Source organism: Asparagus officinalis, chromosome 4 (genome assembly GCF_001876935.1).
Source record: "Asparagus officinalis chromosome 4, Aspof.V1, whole genome shotgun sequence".
Taxonomy (NCBI): domain Eukaryota; kingdom Viridiplantae; phylum Streptophyta; class Magnoliopsida; order Asparagales; family Asparagaceae; genus Asparagus; species Asparagus officinalis.
In genome coordinates, this window is record NC_033797.1 from 71,023,897 (window position 1) to 71,048,711 (window position 24,815).

Here is a 24,815-nt window from a genome sequence, read left to right on the forward strand (position 1 = left end):
TTTTTACCTGCGGTTATCTATACAGACGATGCGCAAAATTTGTTCTGTTTAATTTTACAGTAGAAGGCTATGATGAGCATCCAAACATACACATTACTTGGGAGAGAATATGCACGCACACACAAATAAGTAAATTATATTCCTTAAAAGTACAAAGAAATTGCTATAACCCAATATTTGTGGAAATCGAGCAAACAATTACACAGATTACAGTACCACAAAAGGATTTTCCTAGAATTTGCCGTCACAAACAACACCGAACTTACAAATGCTTAAAGAAACAGGAAGCAATCGAGCATTTTATGTACAAGGGCAATCGTTACCATGGAACGCATAAAGCTTTCAAGGCTTTGCGCAGACAACAAATCTCCTATGAAACCACAATTCTCTTCCCTTTTGAAATTTCTGCTAGTAGTTCTCAAGTGCTCCTCCATTGCAACTCTATTTGAATACGACCATTCCTAGAATCAATTAAATGGTACTTCTCGTTGGTTCGCTTGTTGTTGACGACATCTACAAGGTTGATTTCAGTAAAGCCCAAGGTCTCCTGAAATTAGAACATAATAATAAATATCACAAGGCACCAGGTAAAAACTGTGTCAACAATATAAACGTCAACGAACTTTTGTGGGTTAAGATAACGCTAACAACATATTAGCATTATGTACACTGCACAACAAGACACAATTGTTCATTACCATAGTACTTATGATACTCAAAAACTTCTCAAACAGGTACATACCTTGGAGTGAATGCCAAGACTTGATGGCCTACTAAGGACTTCTACATGAAGTTTATCATTAATCGGTGGTTCTTCACATGTAAACTGAAACTCTTCATTCCATCTTGGATCTCTGTTTTTCTTGATGTACTGCATCCATAAAAGCCCCTCATCGCAAGTAAACAAAATATAAAACTGATATAAAAATTAAAGGAAAAACACTTAACAAAACATTCTCAAGGTACCTTCGTTTTCCTCTCCTCTCCTATGAAAAGAATTCTCACATACGGATTAAGTGTGGTGTTTCCCCTCAAGATCTTAAGCTTCGTGAACAATAACTACGAGAACACCACCACCTTCTGGAGTGCCCTCAGGAGCCTTTTCTACCGCATTTCCATCATCAGCCATCTCGGTTGTTGTATCCTCCTTAAAGGGCTTATATGTCAATTCCATAACAACCTCTCCACGTGATTTTTCATTTTGAGGATCATTAGGATCCATATTTTTCAGCAAGTTCAGCGTCATAGATTTCGGCTCATCAGGTACAAGTTCCTTCACTGGCACAACATTCATTCCCATTAAATCATGTTTACCAACCTGCAAGAAAAATTAAACAAGGTTACGATATGAAAATTATTTTCAAAAGGGTTTTTTTTGGTTATATACCCCTTAAATCATGTGCCTTTTGAAAACTACCCCCCAAATCTCAGTGTTTCAAAACTACACCCAACTCTTCAACTTTCGAAAAAATATCCCCAAATCAAAAAAATCAACTCTGTCGGATATGGTGAGTAAACATTAGGCTATGTGTGTGATATTAAGTATTGAGATATTTGAGAGAAATTGATTTATTATTCATTCTACTGAGGTGTTTAAATACAAGAGAAAGTAGAGAGGTTCTCATAACCTAAACGATGTGGGACTAAAATAATAGCAACATAAGATAAATTAACTACATTATTTAATATCCCCTCTCAAATTGTATTTGGGTTCCAAGGCAGTTTGCCGAGGAGTGCGCATGATGATTTGCTTGCAAGTAGGAGATGATGCGGTGCTATCCAGTGAGGGCTTGGACAGAGATAATGAGGGCGTAGCTGTCCGATGAGAGCTTAGACAGAGGAAGCTTGGCCAGGAATGCTCGGCCGGAGGGAGCTTGGCTGAGGTGGTTAGCTGGGGTGCTTGGACGAGAGAGCGTGGCCGAGAATGCTGGCTAGGGAAAGCATGGCCTAGGGTGTTGGTCAGAGGAGAGCTTGGTCGGGGGGCTCGCCAGAGGAACTGCCAGTGGATCTCATTGAGCGGTGGCCAAAGATAGAGAATGGCGCGAGGTTGGGGCTAAAGGCCACTCAACAGGGCTGCAATGAGGCTGCGACGAGGCTGCAACAGTGGGTTCTCGAGCTAGGTTAGGGTGCGCAATTAGGCACTGAGAGAGTGGTGCTGCTGCAATGGTCGTAGCAGGGAGATGATGATGGGGGCGGCCATGAAAACCACGCATTTGGGGATGATCTCGTGCGAGAGTTTGGGGGAGAGCCAATCTCGTGCAGGCCCCACCTCCACTTGAATTTCTCGTGAGTGGAGGTGAGGCTGACAGCGGTTTGCAACAGATCTAAAGTCAGGATTTGGAGGCGTGAAGGTATGAAGGGTGAGGTTTGATTTGGGTTGTTGACTAGTTGATATTGTAAGGCGGTGGGTTTTGTCCAGGGAGGGAAGCGGTCGATGGTCAATTGGTGGAAGAGGAATGGAGTTTGGGGGTTTGGGACATGGTGCAACGGAGATGGGGTTGCTTTTGAGCCGCTGAGGTTTGCGGTGGAGGCGCTGCTAAGATTTTATGAGGCGAGGGGTTGCAGCGGCAAAGCATTGGGAGGAGGAGTTGCTGTTGGAGGAAGGCTTAGCAGTGGTGTTGCTGGAAGTCGAAGCCGCCAAGGGGAAGAGCATAGCGAAGCGAAACCCCCTCGACGGCTTCAAGTTCGAGGAAGAAGGAAGAACTCTCTCCCGGACAAATAAGAAAGCTTGACACCATGATAAGTACAGAGATATTTGTGAGAAATTGATTTATTATTCATTCTGTTAAGGTATTTAATTACAAGAGAAAGTATAGAGGTCCTAATAACCTAAGCAATGTAGGACTAAAATAAAGCAAGATAAGATAAACTAACTACATTATTTAATAGATTTTTTTTTACATTGCGGTTACAAATTAGCCTATCTAAGTTGATTTGATACCACCAATGAGTGGCCCAGGTAGTTTGGATGTACCAATATGAACCCGGAGTGCCTCAGTTCGATTCCTGGGCCCGCATTTATCTGGTGTTGTGTGGGATTAAAGGTGGGCCTCAACTCCCGGGGTTTACTTACTTAGGTGGAGGTTGTCACTCCGGTTGTAGTGCACCCCCCCACCCCCACCCCCACCCCCACCCCCACCCCCACCCAAACAAAACAAAACAAAAATATCAAGGTTCCCTTGTCACAAGAAAAAGTTGTTTTGAGTGTTTCTTTTGCTCCAAAGTTGATGATTTGGGGAATAGTTTTGCAAATATTCAGATTTGAGGGGTTGTTTTGCAAATATGTGTGCTTTAAGAGGTATATATATACAAATTAAAATAAAATGAAATTATGGACAGGAGACATGCCTTTTCCCAGTCATAAATGCTTATCTGAAGGGCTTGAGAATCTGGATCTTTGATGATAAACTTGAATTCCTCATTCCATTCAGGATTCAGATTACTGTGCTTCACTTTCGTTTTCTTCGATGGGAGCTTGTCTTCTGTGAGCTTTAGCTTCACATAAGGATCAGATTTACCCATAAGGTCTTTCTTCTTAAGTTTATTTGCCCTGATGACTTTAACGTGCAAAAGTCCAACAGGTTTCTTCATGGCACTGCACAGGTGCTAACTAATCAGTAACCAAATTAGGGTACGAATGCTTTAAAAATTGCTAATATAATGTAGTCAGTACTACTTTGAAAGATCCATAATTGGCACTTCTAGTGCTTTGGGCCATAGATACATGCTTGCTACTTGGTTCTTGATAGTCTCCTGCAAGTAACTATATGTGTAAGAGAATGCACAGGCAAAAAGGAGAAAGAATAAACAATATATGAATTGTAGGACACAATGACACTTTAGTGTCTCCATCTCGTTGACATGCCATTTGCAAGCTAAAGCTCAAGTGCTACTCCTCGTGAACATTTTAAAAGAACTGGTCGAGGAATCAATTTCCTTCCATGAGAAGATAATTCAGTCTTGAGTTAAAAAACTATAGATTTTCTGTTTCTTTAATGAATAGTTTCAAGATCTCAAACTAAGGCATTTTTCTCATGTATCGTATATTGTACCCCCCCCCCCCCCCATCGTATATTGTACCCCCCCCCCAACCACCACCACAAAAAAAAAGATCTCAAACTAAGTCATCTTCAATTGCTAGGGTTGTGTAATAGTTATTGTCAAGTTTATTTCTTGGTCATTCTCTGGCTCATTCTGCCTTGTCTGTAGATTTCTGTAGCTTAAGTGTTTGATACGGTAGATCACCAGAGAAAATTATGAATCAAATGGGAGATGGAGCCACTATAGGATTTTATTCTGAAGTGTGGTAATGCTTTGTTCTCTTTCCATTTACACTTGCGTATGGATGCATCAACCAGTTGTTAGTCACAATCGTCTGATTTAATAAACAATGGCAGCAGAATACCTGCACGAATCTATAAAGACCAGGAACTGCCATAACATCAGCTCCCAGAAGTTTTAGTCCAAAGTCAACGTGTGGCTGCAAAAAAGAAAAGAAAAGAAAATAAAATAAAATAAAATACAATGGAAGAAGTTAGAAATTACTGTTCATGATATATAAAGAATATAATCACAATAAAAAGCTACCAAACAAATCAAACTTGCTTATGTACCTTTTCCATTAACGAGACGAGGATTTTTGCAAAACAAGGAAAACTAGGAACCAAAGGCTTCAATGTAATTCGCGGTATAGCAAAGACTTGCAAATCTACTACGTGAATCTCAAAAGGAATCGAATTAGTTCACTAATATAACTTCTTAAACAACTTTTCAGAAGCAGCATTAGTCTAAAATATCCAAGCTATGTTATTCTTAAACCAAAATAGTACAAGCTAGTAACCTGTAAGGTTGCCTTCAATCCAAATGCTTTAACCACCACAATAATATTCGGATTTCCAGCCCATTTCAGTGATGGTTCCATAATCAACTCTTTCTCATCTGTTTCATAAGCTTTCATTCCTAGCATAACATCTAAATTTTAATACTGATGCAGAAGTTTCTAATAAAAACATCAATCAATTGAGTATACTAGGCTAGCAAGAACACACACAAGATGCACACAATACAAGGCAGACTTTTTAAAAATAAATAGTGTATTCGTGCAAATGCAATTCCAATACAAGGAAGCACAAAGTTGGCTCAAAAATCTGACAGAATTAGCGAACCAGATATATAGAGAGTTGACGACACGTTGCAGGAGGAAGAGAGAGTATCTTATGTAAATATTACAGAAAGTTCACTTGTGCAGCTTTCTTGGGCAGGTGCATTCTTTGCTAGAGTATCTTATGTAAATATTACAGAAAGTTCACTTGTGCAGCTTTCTTGGGCAGGTGCATTCTTTGCTCAATTTTTTTTTATGAGCATACAAGTTACAATATTTTTGAAATACAAACATATGTCAATTGCTAACAAGTACCTGTGCTTCTATGATAGTGTTGGACTAGGTCTAGAAACCATGCTGGTCGCTGATCCAGCTGGATCGAATCTCACTGAAGGACCACTTCAGACTGGGTCCAAACCTGATTTGGACTAGGGCATAGCCTGAACGGAATCTGGTTCCATCAAGAATCAAACCAGCTCTGGTCCAGTAACACTAGCCTAGGATTTTAGTAAGGAGGCCATTCTTGAGCTACTCATCTTATCACTCCTAACATGTCAGGGAGAAGAGGTAGTTCAAAGGTCTCACATATTTAGTTGCTCTTACTCGATGCCCCAAAAGCAATTGATAATGTAGCAATTAGCAAGGTAAAGACTTGCATGACTTCTTCTATCATCAACTCCAAGGAGTAATTCTCTCAACCCCAAAAAGCGATCGCAATTTAAATAACTAGATTGATCGCTCTCTATGTTCTTAAATAAACAGATTTTTTTCTGAGATGTAATTTTACCAGTTAAATTAATAATTATAATATAAAATTAGATTAGCTGTAGATTTTTTCTTTACTTATGGTGTTACCTTTATAGCTTTCTGTGCCGGTCTCAAATTTAAATACTAGATTGATCACTTTCTATGTTCTTAAACAAACAGATTTTTTTTCTATTTTACTTAATCTAATATGCTTTATGCTTAGTGTGACCTACAAAGATAAGTTTTTCGCTCCATTATCATTGAGCTCCATTGAATGCGGCAGGAACATCTATGTTGTCATTGGGATCAACAATCGGACTTGAGGACACACAATTACAGTCTCGAAGCGCTCTGCTCCACAATGATGACTGTCAGACTGTGGTGATGGTACCTACTTACTCAGTAGTGGAAACATGATGATAGCAGTCTCAGGTAGCTCTATCATGCAAAAACGTAATGCCACCAGAAAACAATGAGGCATACATACCACATCCAGATGAATACCCTACTCAAGGTTATTTTTATTTGGTCTTCCATATTAAGTGGTTTCTAATAGGGGCGGCAAAAAATAGTCCGACCCATCAAATCGACCCAACCTGACCGTTATTAAGGGGGACGGGTCGAGTTAAATGGGCTTGGGTCATAAACAGGTCAACCCTAGCTACCCATTTATTAAAATGGGTAGCTAGTGGTCAACCCATTTATGACTCATCTAATCCATATATGATCTGACTGGGTAAGTGTCAATTCTCTTTTCAGCCCTAATCTTTGAGGGTTCTTTATCCACCGCTACGGGAGCTTGAGGCGTAGAACAACTACAACAAATGGCAGCAAAGAGCGGTCGTAGCGAGTGCCAAGAGAGTAGCGAGTGACCGGCGGCGACGGCGGAAAAATGATTGAGATGGGGTTTTGAGGGTTTGGGGATGATGAGGTTTTAGATTGAGAGGAGGGGGATTGTTTGTAGAGATGCTTCATGTTGGATTGATTGAATAGATAAAAAGAGTTGATTAATGAAGATGATAACCAGTGTTGTAAATAGCGGGCAATTGCGGTACAATTACGTTAGCGGACCTTGCCCGCAATAATTTTGACCATAGCGATGAGAAAAAGCGCCAAAGATTGTTATTTGTTCGAAATAGCAAAGAAAAGTGTGAAATAGCACTCAAAAGTTGTTAATAGCGCTTTTGAGCACTATTAGCGCCTTCTTTTATGGTTGATTTTTATCAAAAACCCAACCCGAATCACGCCCGAACCCAATCCAACTTATAAAACCCACTCTCTTTCTCTTATGTATTCAACTGCTTCCACCTCTTTCTCAAAAAACCCTAATCGAACCTCCGCCTCTCTTTTTCTTTCTTGTTGGATGAGCTCCAATTCCGCTGCCTTCCTCCACCATTCCTCCACCTCCTATCCAAATCCTCCAACTCCTCAACGAGCTCCATCTCCTCTCCTCGATGCTACAACAAACAACAATTACTTCGACAAGCTCCATCTCCATCTCTTCTCCACCATTCCTCCACCTCCTAGCTACAACAAACAACAATTACTTCGACAAGCTCCATCTCCATCTCTTCTCCACCATTCCTCCACCTCCTATCCAAATCCTCCAACTCCTCAACAAGCTCCATCTCCTCTCCTCGATGCTACAACAAACAACAATTACTTCGACAAGCTCCATCTCCATCTCTTCTCCACCATTCCTCCACCTCCTATCCAAATCCTCCAACTCCTCAACAAACTCCACCTCCTCTCCTCGACGCTACAGCAAACAGCAGTTACTTCGACAAGCTCCATCTCCATCTCTTCTCCTCTCTAGATCCTCCAACTACCTCTGCTCCATCTCCTCGATAAAGCCCTGCTCTCGACAAAGCCCTGTCCTTGCATCGATTCTTATTTTTTTGAATATTTAAATATATTTAAATTAGATCGCTATTTGACTATGTGCTATTTATCGCTATTTTATTGATACAGGCGAAAACAGCCTTAGCGATGCCTCACCGCTACGCGACGCAATTCACGATCGATAACATTGATGATAATTGTGAATTTTTGGATGAGGTTGGGGATTTGAGAAAAAAAGGGCATGAAAATTTTTTTGGCAAGGTTTTTTGATGAAAAACTTAGGGGTGATGAGCTCTAGCTTTATACGTGTCCTTTTTTACTTTATTTTTCTTGTTAAATTACACATAATCCCTTAAACTATAGTCTATAACCTGACTATATGAATATATGCTTAGATGATATCTAATGTACAAAAAATTATTGTTGCAATCTATCGTGATTTCTCTTCTAGAACACCGGAAGTATAATCATATACGGGTCATAATTGGGTTACTCGGGTCAGGTGGGTAACCCCTTTAATAAATGGGTTGGGTAGTGTGACCCGTTTATTAAACAGATCGGGTTCAGGTTAAGCTTACATATCGATCCCACCCGACTTGACCGATCCAATTGCCACCCCTAGTGTCTAGGTATAAGTAAATTTTTAAGTAAAAACAATCATACATGGGATGACATGAGTAAAATTCTTTGAACATGAGTTATATGGGATGTATGAAAAGTGACTCAAACAGACTCGTAAATGAATTGTAAATGTCTATGTTATGACAAAATTCAAAGAAAAGAAAATTCTGATCCTACAATTGGTGATTTATATACGTTGATTTATTTATAAACTAAGTACTCGCTATAGCTCGTTGAGTGGCATGCAGAACATTCTCATCAGGAAGTTCAAACATAATAAGACAAGTAAAGAGACATCGGACATACAACAGGCAAGTTACAGAGTGGCGCTAATTGATTGTTTATGCTCTTAGAACCTGAAGTTCGATGGTTACTGTTGCGCGCGGCGGAAATTTTGGCAACACTTCGACAGCACAACAAGAGAGTCAGGTCGCAATAAGAATTCTTGTTTCTCAAAGGGAACAAGAATCTGAAGCCTAATATCTCATCAAAGTGGGATATTAGCTCTTCCTCTCGTCAGCCCTACGACTGCGCGTCGAGGGAACTTAAAAGCTATTACAAATCACACAAATAGCAGTACAACCAATTTTTACGTGGTTCGGCAAATTGCCTACGTCCACGGGACAAGGAGGGGGGAGATCTACTAATAGAGGGAGAGAATACAACTAGGGTTTACAATCACTCACAATCTAAACCCTCAAATAAACTCTCTCAAATCCCTCACAAACTCTCTCTACAAAAGGATGCACAAAACCCTAAAGAAGGGCTACTCAAACACAAAGAAACAAAACAGAAAGAAAGCCGACTCTGTTCCTTCTTTGCTACAGCCGCCTAACTAATCTCCTGCACCCTCACAATTGCACGTGTAGCCGCCAAAACCTCCTCGCACGGACCTAGGAAGAGAAAATCCCAGGATTTATATAGTATGCACATTTGGGCCGCACTTGGGCCACTTCGCCCGACCTCTAGACATGGGTGTGTACACGTGAAGTTGTTCACGTACTTGTGGCCACCACTAATAAATGTTGCTCACGTTTACAATTCTCCACCTCGGTGAAGTTTCTCAAAACTGAGCCGACATCAAAGCATCCAAATATCCCATTTGTTGTGTCCAGTACGAACTCAATCCACAACAAGTCGAGAACTCAAACGAGAGTCCAAACAATCTCACCCCCATCAACTAATCCAAACCGGCTGCATCTGAAAGACTGCCTACGTATCCTCTTGCCCAAGGAATCAAGCCGAACGTAGTTCATCCAAATGACCGTCAACGGCCTCAACAATCACGAATGTGCAACAAGTTTCGACAATGATCAAACTTATTGCTCGGAACTACCTTAGTGAGCATATCCGCTGGATTATCCTTCGTATGGACCTTCACAATTTCCACATCGCCATCTTCAAGAACATCCCGAACGAAGTGATAACGAACGTCAATGTGCTTCGTCCGCGTATGAAAAACCTGATTCTTCGCCAAATAGATAGCACTCATGCTATCACAATGAGTAGTGACGGACCGCTGCGATATACCAAGTTCTTCCAAAAGTCCTCGAAGCCAAATAACCTCCTTCACAGCCTCCGTAACTGCCATATACTCTGCCTCCATCGTAGACAAAACCACCGTCGACTGTAAGGTGCTTCTCCAACACACCGGCGCACGGATCAAAATGAACACATACCCCGTCGTAGACCGGCGCTTATCCAAATCCCCGGCATAATCCGAATCAACATAACCAATGCATAGTTGCCCACCTTTAGTGTCCCGCTCATAAACTAAACCAACATTGAGCGTACCTCGAATGTACCTCAAAATCCATTTTACGGCGTCCCAATGACCCACTCCTGGATCGTGCATGTATCTCGATACCATGCTTACCGCCTGTGACAAGTCTGGTCTCGTACATACCATCGCGTACATCAAACTCCCAACTGCACTCGTATATGGAGTCTTCGACATCAACTCTCGATCTTCAACTGTCTTCGGTGAAAGACCAGCTGAAAGCTTCAAATGAGCTCCCAATGGTACACTAACTGGCTTCGTATCCATGCTAACATAGAATCGTTGTAGAACCTTCTTCAAATAAGCCACCTGTGTCAAACAATTTCTGTCCTTCTTGTCTCTGCCGATATCTATCCCTAGAATGCGCTTCGCCTCACCCAAGTCCTTCATCTCAAACTCATTTGAAAGCTGAACTTTCAACTCATCTATAGCCGACCTGGAAGTAGAGACAACTAACATGTCATCGACATAGAGCAACAAATAAATGTACGCACCTCCTTTCAACTTGTGAAAATATACGCAAGGATCAAACTGGCTCCGAGTGTACGAATGACCAATCATAAAACCATCAAATCGTCTATACCACTGTTGAGGAGACTGTTTCAAACCGTATAGCGATTTCTTCAATCTGCAAACTAATTTTTCCTTCCCTGCAGCTCAGAATCCCAATGACTGAGTCATATATATTTCTTCATCAAGATCACCATGAAGAAATGCCGTCTTCACATCCAACTGATCTAACTCCAATCCATATTGTGCCACCAAAGCTAGCAGAATCCGAATCGAAGAGTGTTTCATCACCGGAGAGAAAACCTCATTATAATCAATACCTTCCTCCTGTGCATAACCCTTCGCAACCAACCTAGCTTTGAACCTCAATAGAGTGCCATCAATGCCCTCCTTCTTTGTGTATACCCACTTACAACCAATCGCCTTCCGCCCCTTTGGAAGCTCAACCAACTCCCATGTATCGTTCTTATGAAGATATTCCATCTCCTCCTTCATAGCCACCTGTCACGAATCAGCCTCCGAACTCTGCTCGGCCTCTCTGAATGTAGTAGGCACCATCTCATCGATACTCTCCACCGGAAGTGCATACGCAACTGTATCGGCATACCGTGCTGGCATCTGTATGTTTCTCTTCTGTCTCCGAACCGCAATAGAATCCTGAACCTGAGCCGTCGGTTCCTGATCCTGCATATTTGTACTCGTATCCTCCGTGTCACCGTCGTGCTCGCCTGGCGTCACCTCAGTTGGCACCTGCATGGATACTGTACCATCTGGACAATGTGGAGCTGCATCGATCTCCACCACCTGCGTTATCTCCTCCGTCGGGTCGCTCTTCACCTGATGAGAGCTGGGAAGCTTCAAGATAGAAGCCTCATCAAACGTGACGTCCCTACTCAGCACAAGCTTCTTATCAACTGGATCCCAAAGCTTGTATCCCTTGACACCACGCTTGAATCCTACAAATATGGCCTTCCTAGCTCGAGGTTCCAATTTATCAGTTCTAACATGATAATATGCAGGGCACCCAAATACCTTGAGCTGGTCATAGTCATGTGCTGGTTTTCCTGACCACATCTCCATAGGGGTTTTCCCCTCAATCGCAGATGAAGGCAGCGTATTAATGAGGTGGCTCGCATATGTAAGTGCCTCAGCCCAAAAGATCTTCTCCAAACCACTTTGTGACAATAAGCATCGAATCTTCTCCAGTAAAGACCGATTTAATCTCTCTGCCACCCCATTTTGCTGCGGTGTATGACTAATCGTGAAGTGTCTCTCTATGCCCTCATCTCGACATAGCTGCTGAAAGTGGTCAGAAGTATACTCACCACCGTTGTCGGATCACAACGTATTGATCTTTCTCCCCGTCTGCAGTTCCAATCTCTTCTTCCACTCCACAAACAAATCTAGGACTTCACTCTTCTTCGTTATGGTGTACACCCAACGCCTAGAATAGTCATCTACAAAAGTGACGAACCAATGTCGACCACCAAGTGATGCAGTCTTGGTGGGACCCCAAACGTCTGTGTGCACGTAGTCCAGAATGCCCCTCGTCTGATGAATGACAGTTCCGAACTTCACTTTCGTCTTCTTGCCAAGAACACAGTGCTCACAGAACTCAATCTTTTTACTCTTGGCTCCCTTCAATAGCCCCTGCTTGCACAATGTCTGTAGTGACTTTTCACCTGTGTGCCCCAACCTATAGTGTCAAAGTCTGCTCATGTCCGCTTCTGAAATAGCTGAAGCAACCTGGCCAATCTCGGTGCTTCCCTTCAGATAATACAAATTTCGATTGCGGACTCCCTTCATCACCACCAATGATCTCTTAGTAACTTTCGCCACAGCGTTTTCGAAAGTCACCTTGAATCCTTTCGCCTCCAAAGCTCCAACCGAGATAAGATTTTTCTTCAATTGGGGAACAAATCTCACCTCCTTCAACTCACGGATTACTCCATCGTGCATCCTAACCCGCACGGTACCTATCCCACAAATGCCACAGGATTAATCATTTCCCATGACAACAACACCCCCGTCGACTTTCTCAAAAGATGCAAACCAGTCTCGCTTAGGGGTTACATGAAAAGTAACGTCGGAATCAAGCATCCAATCTGATCCATCCACATGGTTCACCTCCGGAGTAATCAGTAGAGAAAAACACGAATCATCGGAATCATCGCCTTTCGTAATATTCACCTCATTGGCCTTCGGGCCCTTTTTCTTGCCATTCTCTTTCTCCTTGAGCTTCGGACAGTCTCTCTTCCAATGTCCCTGCTCTTTGCAGAATGCACATAGGTTCTTTGCTAATTGGTGGCGGTTTCTTGACTTTGACCTTCCTCTATTACCACCTTTCGGATATGGGCTTCTACCTCTCGTCGATAAGGCCTCGTCTGAAGTGCTAGCACGGAAAGTCTCTTTGTCCTTCCTCCTCAAATTGTAATTGGTCAATGCGTTAGTCACTTCACTATAGCTGATAGAAGATCTCCCGTTTAACAAAGTGAACACGAAGGTATCATACTCCTCATCCGATAAGGAGCCTAACAAAATAATCGCCTTGTACTCATCCGATATCTTCTCATCAACATTCGCCAAGTCCGACAACTTAGTGTAGTTGTTCACATGAGCCGCTAGTGAGGTGCCTCTGGACATCTGAAATCTGAAGAGTCTTCGCAGCAAGTACAACTTGTTCTCAACACTCTTTGTGAGATACTTATTGTTGAGAATTTCCCACATCTTCATTGCAGACGTCACCCCAATCACATCATATTTCAGTTCCTGTTCCAAACAGGACCTGATCACCCCACAAGCGTTCATATTCATCTAGATCGGATTCCAAATAGATCTCCTATCCACACGAGGAAAGCGAAATCTCCAACGGCAACTCCTAATGCTATCTCCACCGAAGCCGAGAACTCCAAGAACTAAGCTTCACAATCTTCCTCTACCAAACTCCAAAACCCTAGATCTGAAATCTGGGCTCTGATACCACTTGTTGCGCGCGACGAAAATTTTGGCAACACTTCGACAGCACAACAAGAGAGTCAGGTCGCAATAAGAATTCTTGTTTCTCAAAGGGAACAAGAATCTGAAGCCTAATATCTCATCAAAGTGGGATATTAGCTCTTCCTCTCGTCAGCTCTACGACTGCGCGTCGAGGGAACCTAAAAGCTATTACAAATCACACAATATAACCAATTTTTACGTGGTTCGGCAAATTGCCTACGTCCACGGGGCAAGAAGAGGGGAGATCTACTAATAGAAGGAGAGAATACAACTAGGGTTTACAATCACTCACAATCTAAACCCTCAAATAAACTCTCTCAAATCCCTCACAAACTCTCTCTACAAAAGGATGCACAAAACCCTAGAGAAGGGCTACTCAAACACAAAGAAACAAAACAGAAAGAAAGCCGACTCTGTTCCTTCTTTGCTACAGCCGCCTAACAAATCTCCTGCACCCTCACAATTGCACGTGTAGCCGCCAAAACCTCCTCGCACGGACCTAGGAAGAGAAAATCCCAGGATTTATATAGTATGCACATTTGGGCCGCACTTGGGCCACTTCGCCTGACCTCTAGACATGGGTGTGTACACGTGAAGTTGTTCACGTACTTGTGGCCCCCACTAATAAATGCTGCTCACGTTTACAGTTACAACTATACACAACATGGTATAAAGAAACATATGCCACTAAATTATAAACAGGGACTTAAAGGTGTCTCCTCAGTCAAAGGTAGAAAAACTACATGTACCTATTGCTCTTTATTTCCTTTCTGAGCATCCTAATGGAAGCAAATTAAGCATTAAATCGCACACAATGATAACTGATTCTAAGAAGCATTTAAAACTCGAGAAGGAATGTTTGCTGCTGAGGAGACATTGTAGCACTCTGAGTCGAGAGTGCACCAAAACCCATATATGCAGAAGAACGAAAATGCAGTCATTTAATTTAACTAGGTGTTTCCATAAGCATGTATTGATTCTTCTCATTTGTTTGTTTTAGTAGGGTGTCAAGACACAGCATAGGAAGATGATGAATTTGGGGAGTATCATTACATCCCAGTAGGATGCAAGCAGTATTCATGGGAACGAGTCATGTGGAACAAAAACCATAGTCAGCGTCTGTAAACTTACTGGAGGTTAGAGATAAAATTTTCTCGCTCCGTGATATGTTATCTCATAAATTCAGTAAGATATCCTTTCTGTTTCCAAGTACTGCATCTAGGCCTAGGCATTCAATTGATTAAAAATAATGTTTATTTAAAAGATCATTTTGAACAACAGTGGTTGTGTTTTTTTTAAATGTGAAGCATTTCACTGATTATGGAAGTGTGTGTGTGAATTTATGTGCTTCACGTGCGTGCGTGAGGGAGGGAGGGAGGGAGAGAGAGGGAGAGGGGCGAGGGGAGAGAGAAGACCTTGGAAAGTCGGTGGAAGTGAACCGAGGGTTAAAGTGTGAAATTCAATGGATTCAATTTTATACTTGGCACAATTCTCAGCGATAATTGGCTTTGTTACTTCCCTAGCTGTCTTGCAGATTGCCTGGAAAAGGAGGAAGATATAAAATAAAGGAATAGAAGGAACCACCTGTTAAAATAGTGCAAAACCTTTCAATAACCTACATACCTTGTCCAAATAAGGCCACATATATTCAATAAACTTGTTTAGCCAATCAATCTTCAAGGAGAAACAAACAAAAAAGTGTCATCAGTTTTACAGGTAATAATAAATAATCAGTAACGATAAACCATAGACATTTAAACTATTCTGGCAGAATTTTTTTTTACCCGATCAAAGTCTGGATTTTTCACCCATAAGGGAATCTCAGGAAGCATCTGCTCCAGAGTTTTTGAATCAAGTTCAACAAGTGGTCGAACTGTAGGATGCTGGTAAGAAAACAATGGAATAACAATAACAAATCATTATAATCAACAAGAAAACAAAAGAAACACCAACATTTATGGTTTTTTTAATATAAGCTAATATGTCTATGAAGAACATTGATGTTTTCACATTTAATTACAATGGAATAAACTCGTCCAGCCAATCAACCTTCAAGGAGAACAAACAAAAAAGTGCCATCAGTGTTAGCCAATCAAACTAATATCTGTCAACCACAAACGTTAAGCTATCTTCCAACTGCAAGAATCAACAATGTAAGCCCTTTCTGCTGATTCTTGTTGAAGGTCTAGAATTACATAGTTGAGGATAATTTGTCATCTCATTGTAAATTCAAACTTCACATAGAATGTGTGCTCGAATGCTTCTTCTATTACAGTAGTGTATAACCAGTATTACATCTACACCAGTACACCCTAAGGACTGTAATCCTTGCAGCACAGTTTAGTGCCATTCTTCTCTTATAGAAGTCACTAACTATCTAACATGCAAATACTAATAGGCATGCAATATTCATTTCAGTATATGACCATGTAATGGATTTATAATAAACATCCCGACCCCCTCCTCCGCCTCCCCCCCGACCCCGTCCGACCGCCTGCTTTTCTGCCGGTCTCCCCCCGCCCCCTCCCCATCAAAATTTTGCATTAAGACTGGCTTATATTTTTTACTATTTTCTCCTCAGAAGGAATCGAACACGATAAAGCACGCACTCACCCAGTAACCCAAAGGCCTCTTATTCCTAAGAATTGTGGTGATCAACTCGGCTCCTAAACGTACGCGCAATCTTGGAAGGCGGGAGATGTTAACGCAGGCACACGCGCACTAATGAGTGCCCTGAAAATTATACCCAAAAACATATTTTAAAAAGCAATGGAATGTATTTTTTCACTCCACTCCTGTGGCAGAGAGTGTTGTCATTCCAGCATTGATTCCATTAATATTGTGAACGAAATAATTAAATGGATCATTCCAAGTTATGTATGCAAAATGTACAAATCCTAGGTGTTAAAAGTCACAAATGTAATGGATATATTTTATAGGTAGATTGATTGATTCAAATGTATGAATTACTAGTTTAAGGAAATTAATGCAAATGTACCAAAATAGGCATTACAATCAAATTTAAGGTAGGGCTTGTGCACTGCCAACCCTCAAGTACCTGCTCCGCCCTTTCGCTCCCTGTTCATGACTGATCCACAATGGGAGGGCAGTGGAGGCAGTTTGACACCACTGCCCAGAAAATTTTTTACAAAATATCAGTTACAAATCTCCTAAACAAAGTGACTTAATAGGAGTTAGACGATATATATCCCCCACTATCAATCTTAGCCTTTCAATTTGCATGTCATTCGCATATCCAACCTTAGACCACAAGTTCACAACTCCAAAACAAAATCCTTTAATATTTAGTCATCATTTATTTATGGCTTAATTGCAATAAAATAACCTATAGCCTCACTACTTTATACACACACACATATATCCCCAGTTGTATTTGGTTGCACGTAAATACCCTAAAATTTTTAAAATTTGCACTTTAGTATCCTCGGCTATGCAAACATGAGAATTCCCCCGAAAATTCTCATGTGATACTCACATGCTAATCTTCGACATATTAAAGCTTTTTTTTTTATAAATCTATGTTATCAAAATCCTGTTTAAACCTACCCTAATTCTAATTAAAATGAGATTTATAAGTTTAACAAAAATTAAGGGTTAAAATGTTCTAAAATTAGCATGTGAGTGTTGCATGAGAATTTCGATGGGAGGGGGATTCTCAGTGCATAACCGAAGGTAGAAACTTTAAGGTATTTAAGTGCAACCAAATACAACTAGAGTATACATGGGCAACGTAGGTACAGTATAGGGTATTTAACTACCTTTATTTATTCTTGCGGTTTCCCCTAGTCGTCACTTCTTCAAGATCTGCCCCTGTCCTAACCAATATGTCAGTAGCTAGTGCTTGATTTGCCAAGTAGCAAATTGTACTCATTGCTTAGCACAGGAATGATATCATGATCCAAACTGAAAGCATATTACAAGCTATTTCGAAAAGATTACATTAATCCAATTTTGTAACTCATTGAATTTGTGATAGTAAAGTAGCCAACAACGCCTAACAGTCCTTTCTTTCATTAAGAACGCGTCAAATTCATTGTAATAACTCTACCATGACCACTTGAAAGTAGCAATCTCGATACAAGTTCATTATGAACGCCTAAACCGTCCAATAAGAAGGTGTTGGAAACGACTCATAGAAGGAGCATAGAAAAGACCCAGAGATCTGAATGGGTTTCACTTTTCTATTAGCCATTATTAACTTGGATTTTCATTAACTTGGATTTTCATCGTCCATTAGATACAATGTAACCAGTCCATCTGCATTTCTCGATTTGCGTCTTAGTCAAATCGCACGCGTTGTTCCAGCTATGTTAACTAGGCTTGTTGGATAGCAAAATTGTAGTTACCCAGTATTCAGTCCTTACAGATGGGTATTCAACAACTTATCCTTGCCATAGAATATGCCATAGGTTAAAACTATTCATGCCATGAATTTCCACAGTTTGTATATTGCCTAATCCTGTCTGCTAACCCTGAGACTACTCAGAAGCCAGAAATGTCATGAATCACTAGTCGGCCTACATCAACATAGTCTCTCTGCAAATGGTACCCAAGGCACCAATATCAACATATTTTGTTTCCATATCATGACAATTCCCCAATCTAATTGTAATGAAGAAAAAGAATTGCATTAGTTGCATATCCAGGAGCTCCACATGTTTGTCTCTTTTCTATCAATTCCTTCGCAATTAAGAAACAAAAACAAGACCCGCTTTCTTCCTCTCCTATTAAAACGCAAATCCCCCCATCCTTCCCCCAGAAACTAAAAACCAACGTATACCCATTTCCTTTAGCAAGCACAGATCCCGCAAAACAAACACCCAACACCATTTTTTTTTTCCTTCAAGAAAAGCAGGTCAAGGTGCTTCCACAATAGAAAAAAAAATCTGCGACACTAAAATCAAACAAAAATTACTGAGCAAAGAGTAACCAAAATCTTACCTTAACATCGGCGGGCTGAAAATAGATGAAGAGATAGTAGCCGACAACAACTCCACCCCAAACTCCAACCCCAAATCCACAGAAACCCAGCAAAGTACTTAGCACCCCCATCTCTCCCCCCCCCCCCCAAAATCTTACCTTAACATCGGCGGGCTGAAAATAGATGAAGAGATAGTAGCCGACAACAACTCCACCCCAAACTCCAACCCCAAATCCACAGAAACCCAGCAAAGTACTTAGCACCCCCATCTCTCCCCTGCCTTCCAAAAAACCCAACATAATTACTGAGATGGGTAAATGGGGAAATGGGGTTGTCGGTTGCTCTCACATGTGATGTGGGGTGCTTCAACTCTATTCGACGGGGGGATTTGAAAAGGAAAGAACCGTGGGAGAGAAGCGAAGAGAGAGATTTGAGAGTCAGGACAGCTAATATCCTACTCACGATTTAATTACCACCACAAAAAATCTTTGCATATACCGTGTATGGGATTATGTAGTGGGTAGTGCTTGAACATAATAAAATAGAGGCAGAGGAAAGATATATCAAGCTCCGTGGGTTCGGGATCAAAGTTGATCTGATCCAGAGAAAGAAGGTGACCAGATAAGAGGGGCTGAGTTTTCTATGAGCTTCGGGTTAATTAATTAATAGAGAAGAGGAGATAAAGGAGGAGGTGAGATTTGACCTCTTTGTATACCCTTTGGGTAACTGTACTTGTCCATGGGAAAATTGCATAAGCTCCTTATTTATACGTTTGTCTGAAATAGGGCCCTTGTCCAAAGAATATTTCTGTTAGCCAAAACCCTTTACTAGTGTCTAGTGAGTGCCTAGGAGGACTTGTTAACAAAAACCCTTTATAGGTCAAAGTGAAGATTGCAATTGAGACCCGCTTAAAAGGTGGTTTTCTATATTAATTGAACTTTGAGGGTGGTTTTTCTTAACCTATTTTAAAAGTGGTTTGTCTAAAAAAATCTTATTTTTTTCCCCAATTCTTTTAGCATTCAAACTATACTACGTATTCCTCAAATGGACTGAATCCAAATAGATTTACAAAATAGGTGCTTGAATAAGTTTTTCCCAAACCATTTAAATCATCAAAAAATTGTATGCTTTTGTCCTTATTCCAGTTATTTGTTTATGTGTTGGCTTAAAATATAGGACAATCATAACTAACAAAGGCTAATTTCTAATGGGACTAGGGAGAAAGAGGAAGTAGGTGCTATTCTTGTCAAAGGAGCAAAAGAAGGTCCTCTTCTTGTAAAAACTGCAGACCTTTGGAGATTGCATTTTTATTCCATTCCGCAAAGTGTGGATTGTTCTTAACTTTTTATTCTTCACAAGTTTTTCTTTTTGATTGATAGTTATATTCTTCTACTTTTCTTTTTGGGAGTTATATTCTTGTATTGTTCTTCCTTTTGGGTTTTCATTGGTGTTACCAAATATTTCCACAGCTGTCAAATTTTAATCATGGTTATTTGCACTTTGGTACCCGCAAAATGTTATTAAATAGCATTGTATTTTAGAAAATTCTAGTTGGACTTAGATTAGGAATTGAATTTGCTTGGAAAGAATCAATTACAATTGGAATTAAATTTTAATTATAAAAGAATTAGAATTAATAATCTAAGTCCAAGAACTAGTCCTGCTTGAATTCAAGAGAGGAGAAAGCTCTTTAAAATTTCCTTGAGAAGTTTATTGTAGATTAAGTCATAGAAAAGCCAATGAGAGTTGCATATTGTAAGAGAGAATTTGAGAGAACTAAGGGGAGAAAATTAGGGTTTGTGAGAGATCTTTTTTGTAAGATTGAGAGAGAGTTTCTTGCGGGATTTATCTTAAATCACAAAAATAGATTATCTTGTACTCTGTAGCATAAAAGAAGACTCGATCCTCTTCCTGTGGATGTAGGCGATTACGAGCTACATAAATTATGTGTCTATATCTCTTGATCTATTTATTCTGCGGTAATTGCTTTAATCTTTTTTTCAAACTAGTATTTTCTCAATATTTCCACCTCACCTTGTGATTTGTTTGGTTTACAAAGAAGGGATGAGACCTAATCAAGGTGTTCGGTGACTCTTCCACAGGCTACGCTTCACACAGATCTCCTATCGGTGTGCAAAGATCAGCGTCAAGTTGCGGGTTGTGTGTGCCAACATTTGTATCAGAGTGTCAGGTGATGCCAATAATTAGTATCAGAGAAAATAATTAGTATCAGAGATGAATTTTGATTAGATCATACTTGTCTTTGAGGAAATGTTTAATCTTTGTGTCATGAAATTAAAAAGTCCTTCAGTGATGAAGATCGAGATTGAAAAGTTCAATGGCGAGAGGGATTTTAGACTTTGGCAGAAAAGGATGAAGACAGTCTTGATCCAACATGACCTAGATCAAGCTTTGCTAGGAGTGGACAAGCAGTCTGAGAGCTTGAGAAGTGACGAGTGGAATATGATGGATCGGAAGGCATGAAGTACGGTTTTACTTGCTCTCTCTTATGAAGTAGGGTATCATGTAATCGAGGAGACGACTGCACTCTGTATGTGAAAGAAATGCGATCAGCTGTACATGATCAAGAATGCACCCACCGACTTGTATTGGAACAATTGAATGGACTGTGGATGAAGGAAGTGTAGGGATTTTTAGATCTCATAAAAACCCCTCAAAAACCCACCAAACGCAGTAAATAAAATCACACAAGATTTAACGTGGAAAACCCTTAACAGGAAAAAAACCACGGGATCAAAATCAATCCACTATCACCTCCAAATTACAATCTTTTGCACGGATAAAGACTGCCAAACCCTCTCTCTCTACACTTCTTTTTTCTTCTCTCTTTTTTTTCTCTAACAATAGAAAGATATATATAGAGAAAGCAAAACCCTATCTCTAGTCCAACTTCCTAATTAGAATAAGATTCAAACTCCAAATTATGATGGAACCCAAACTCCTAATCATGATAGATCTCTAACCTTATCTAATTCTCATGAAGTTATACAAAGAATTAAAAACACTATACTAACTTGGAGTTTGAGTTGATACCCAACATATCCTCCCTCGACGAAAAATCTCCAAGTGTCTCAACGACTTCAGAAAAACTCACTCTCTTTTTCTTGTTCTTCACCTCTCCCTTGTGGACAAGAGTATGAGAAGAGTAATCTGCACCATTAACGGATCGCCCATCTAAATAGAAAATATGATTGCTATTCTTCCTCCCTCGCAAAATCAAATCACCATCTCTATACACATTGCACCACTCTCCTTCACCTACATATATACTTGTACCCATGTGATACCATCTCACCTAGCAAAATTAAATTAACACCACATGTCGGCACATATCTCATATGATAAAGAATTCCGACCTTCCCAGTGTGAAGCTTAAGGCGAACACTTCCAACACCTTCAACCTTCATCTTCTCGTTGTTTCCAACAATCACGTCGTCAAATTCTTCATCTGTCTTCAATGTGTTAAAATAATTTTTGTTGTTGCAAACATGCATAGAGGCTACAGAATCTAACACCTAAGTGTTACTCGCATCAGTACTTGTACTCTACATCAATAAAACCACATTTTCATCGCACACAACCACTGAGGAGTCCGTCTTCTTCCCATTTTCTTGAAGCTTCATCTGTCTAATACTCTTCAAATTATCACACATCTGAGAACATCTGAACTGAATGTGACCATTCTCTCTGTAATAATAGCACTCCTTTTCGCTGTCATCTCGGGTCCGAGATTTTGACCTTCCTCGATAACTGTCACATCTCCCCGTACTCCTCCCTAGATTAGAACCTTCAAAAGCTAGTGCACTCTCACCACCATTAGATGTGCTCTCCTTTCCCATCATTCTTTCATTCTCACATAGGAATGCTATCACATTGTCGAACTTCAAAGTCTGCTTCCTTATAATTATCGTCTGAACTAACGACTTGTACGACTTCAGCAAGGAAGACAATAGGAGTAGCGCCTGCTCTTCTTCTTTAATCTCCTCATCAATATTCATAAGTTGGCAAATTAGCTGATTAAAAGCATTGATGTGGTCTTGAATTGCAGTACCTTCTTCCATCTTCAACGAATAAAGCTCCATCCTCAAACACAATCGGTTGGTCATCGACTTCGACGCATAAATCCCCTCGAGTCTTTCCCACAGCCCCCTTGGTGTGGTCTCTTGCATAACATTGTACTTGATCTCGGGGGCGAGTGCCAAACGAATTGTGCTAACCGCCCTCTTTTGCATGGAACTCCATTCAGCATTCTTCAATCCTTCAGGTTTCTTCTCCTCCAAAGCTCGATCAACACCATGCTACATAAGAATATCTTGAACCGTGCACTGCCATACTACAAAATTTGTCTTACCATTGAATATCGGAATATCAAACTTTGGACCCGAAGAAGTCATTATCCTCTAATCACGATAAAAATTCAAATCAGTCCCTATAGAGATTGAATTTGATAAGACCGACATAAAAAACGAACCCAATACGTCGAAAAACCCTAGGAACGACTCCTGGATCACCAAAATCCGCCTCCAAATTCTCGATCAAAAGACAAATCAACCTCAACCGTCGGATCTGTCATCGTTACAGTACCACCGCTACAGTACTGTGAACAGTGCATCACCGTGAACAGTTCCTCTACTACAGTACCTTGGTGAACAGTGCTGTTGCTACAGTCGTTGCCACCAATGTCGTTGCAAATCTCGAATCTCCACGAACCGTCGAACCCCGCTCTGATACCACTTGTAGGGATTTTTAGATCTCGTAAAAACCCCCAAAAAACTCACCAAACACAGCAAATAAAATCACACAAGATTTAACGTGGAAAATCCTCAATAGGGAAAAACTACGGGATCAAAATCAATCCACTATCACCTCCAAATTATAATCTTTTGCACGGATAAAGACTGCCAAACCCTCCCTCCCTCTCTCTCTCTCTACACTTCTTTTTTCTTCTCTTTTTTTCCCTCTAACAATAGAAGGATATATATAGAGAATCCAAAACCCTATCTCTAGTCTAACTTCCTAATTAGAATAAGATTCAAACTCCCAATCATGATGGAACCCAAACTCCTAATCATGATAGATCTCTAACCTTATCTAATTCTCATGAAGTTATACAAAGAATTAAAAACTCTATCCCAACTTGGAGTTTGAGTAGATACCCAACAGAAAGATATGTGAATGTTGGAGTATCTGAGCAACTATAACAAGATAATGACCGAATTAGCGGCGACAGGGTCAAAGATTGTAGATGATGACAAAGCGATAATTTTATTGGGTTCTCTACTAGCAAGTTACCAATATCTAAAGATACCGTAAACTGTAGGCAAGGCGATAAATATCATGGACAAGGTCAAAGCAGCACTCCTCATGGAAGACTTTTAGCGATGTGTAGGCAAGGCGATAAATATCATGGACAAGGTCAAAGCAGCACTCCTCATGGAAGACTTTTAGCGATGTCATAGTGTTGGTGATGAGTCGAGTTCTGGTGCTGGGTTAGTACGTACAAGGGATATCTTTAAATGAGACAAGTTAATGGATTAAGCGGTGTTTTTTTAGCAAGGGAAGGGTCATATGACAAAAGATTGCTTCAAATGGTAAGAGTGATTGAAGGAGGCAAAAGATGAGGGATTGGGTGGCCCAAACTTCGAATACAATGAATATTACGGAAAATCAACGAGTGAACATGTTAACAGTTTTAGAGGAGGAAAGTCAACAAGTCAAAGTGTTGATGATTTCCAAAAATAATACTTATTGTGACTGTTGGATATTAGATTCTAGAACATCGACTCATATATGCTCCTAAACAAGCCTATTTGACTCCCTAGTATAAGGAGTTAAGGAGACTATCTACACGGTGGATGGTACAAGATGTGATGTCATCACAGTGGTGAGAAGGGGGAGCATGGTTACGTTAGAGAATGTTCAATTAATCTAGAAGGTGAGGAAGAATCTGATGTCCACTGGGTGTTTGACTCTATAAGCTACTAAACGTAAGTGCGCAAAAGAGTCATCACAACATATCGTGATAGGCCCTCCTAGTTGAAAAGAATTGTGTAGGTAGCTTGTTCTGTCTTAAGGAATTGATATTCAAGGTGAAGTTTCATCTTCAAGAATGTGTACTACCATGAGGAAGAGGAGTTGGCAACAAAGTTGGGTTCCAAGGACGGGAGCTTGAATCTAGGTGGAGGAGTCAAGAAAAAGTCTGCAACAAGTCGATAGCGAGGCTTAGAGCGTGCAACAATAGAGGTTGATGTCAC

At 40.5% G+C, this 24,815-nt stretch overlaps 1 protein-coding gene across 1 annotated transcript; it reads right to left on the reverse strand.

Moving 5' to 3' along the window:
• Positions 113-18,829, reverse strand: LOC109837695 (synaptotagmin-2-like). The gene is given in 13 exon segments (XM_020406027.1): positions 113-547; positions 743-871; positions 967-1,014; positions 1,016-1,318; positions 3,349-3,595; positions 3,677-3,753; positions 4,406-4,480; positions 4,614-4,721; positions 4,841-4,959; positions 15,014-15,137; positions 15,222-15,272; positions 15,383-15,481; positions 18,699-18,829. Coding segments are annotated over 13 exon segments (1,620 nt in total). The 5' UTR covers positions 18,810-18,829; the 3' UTR covers positions 113-418.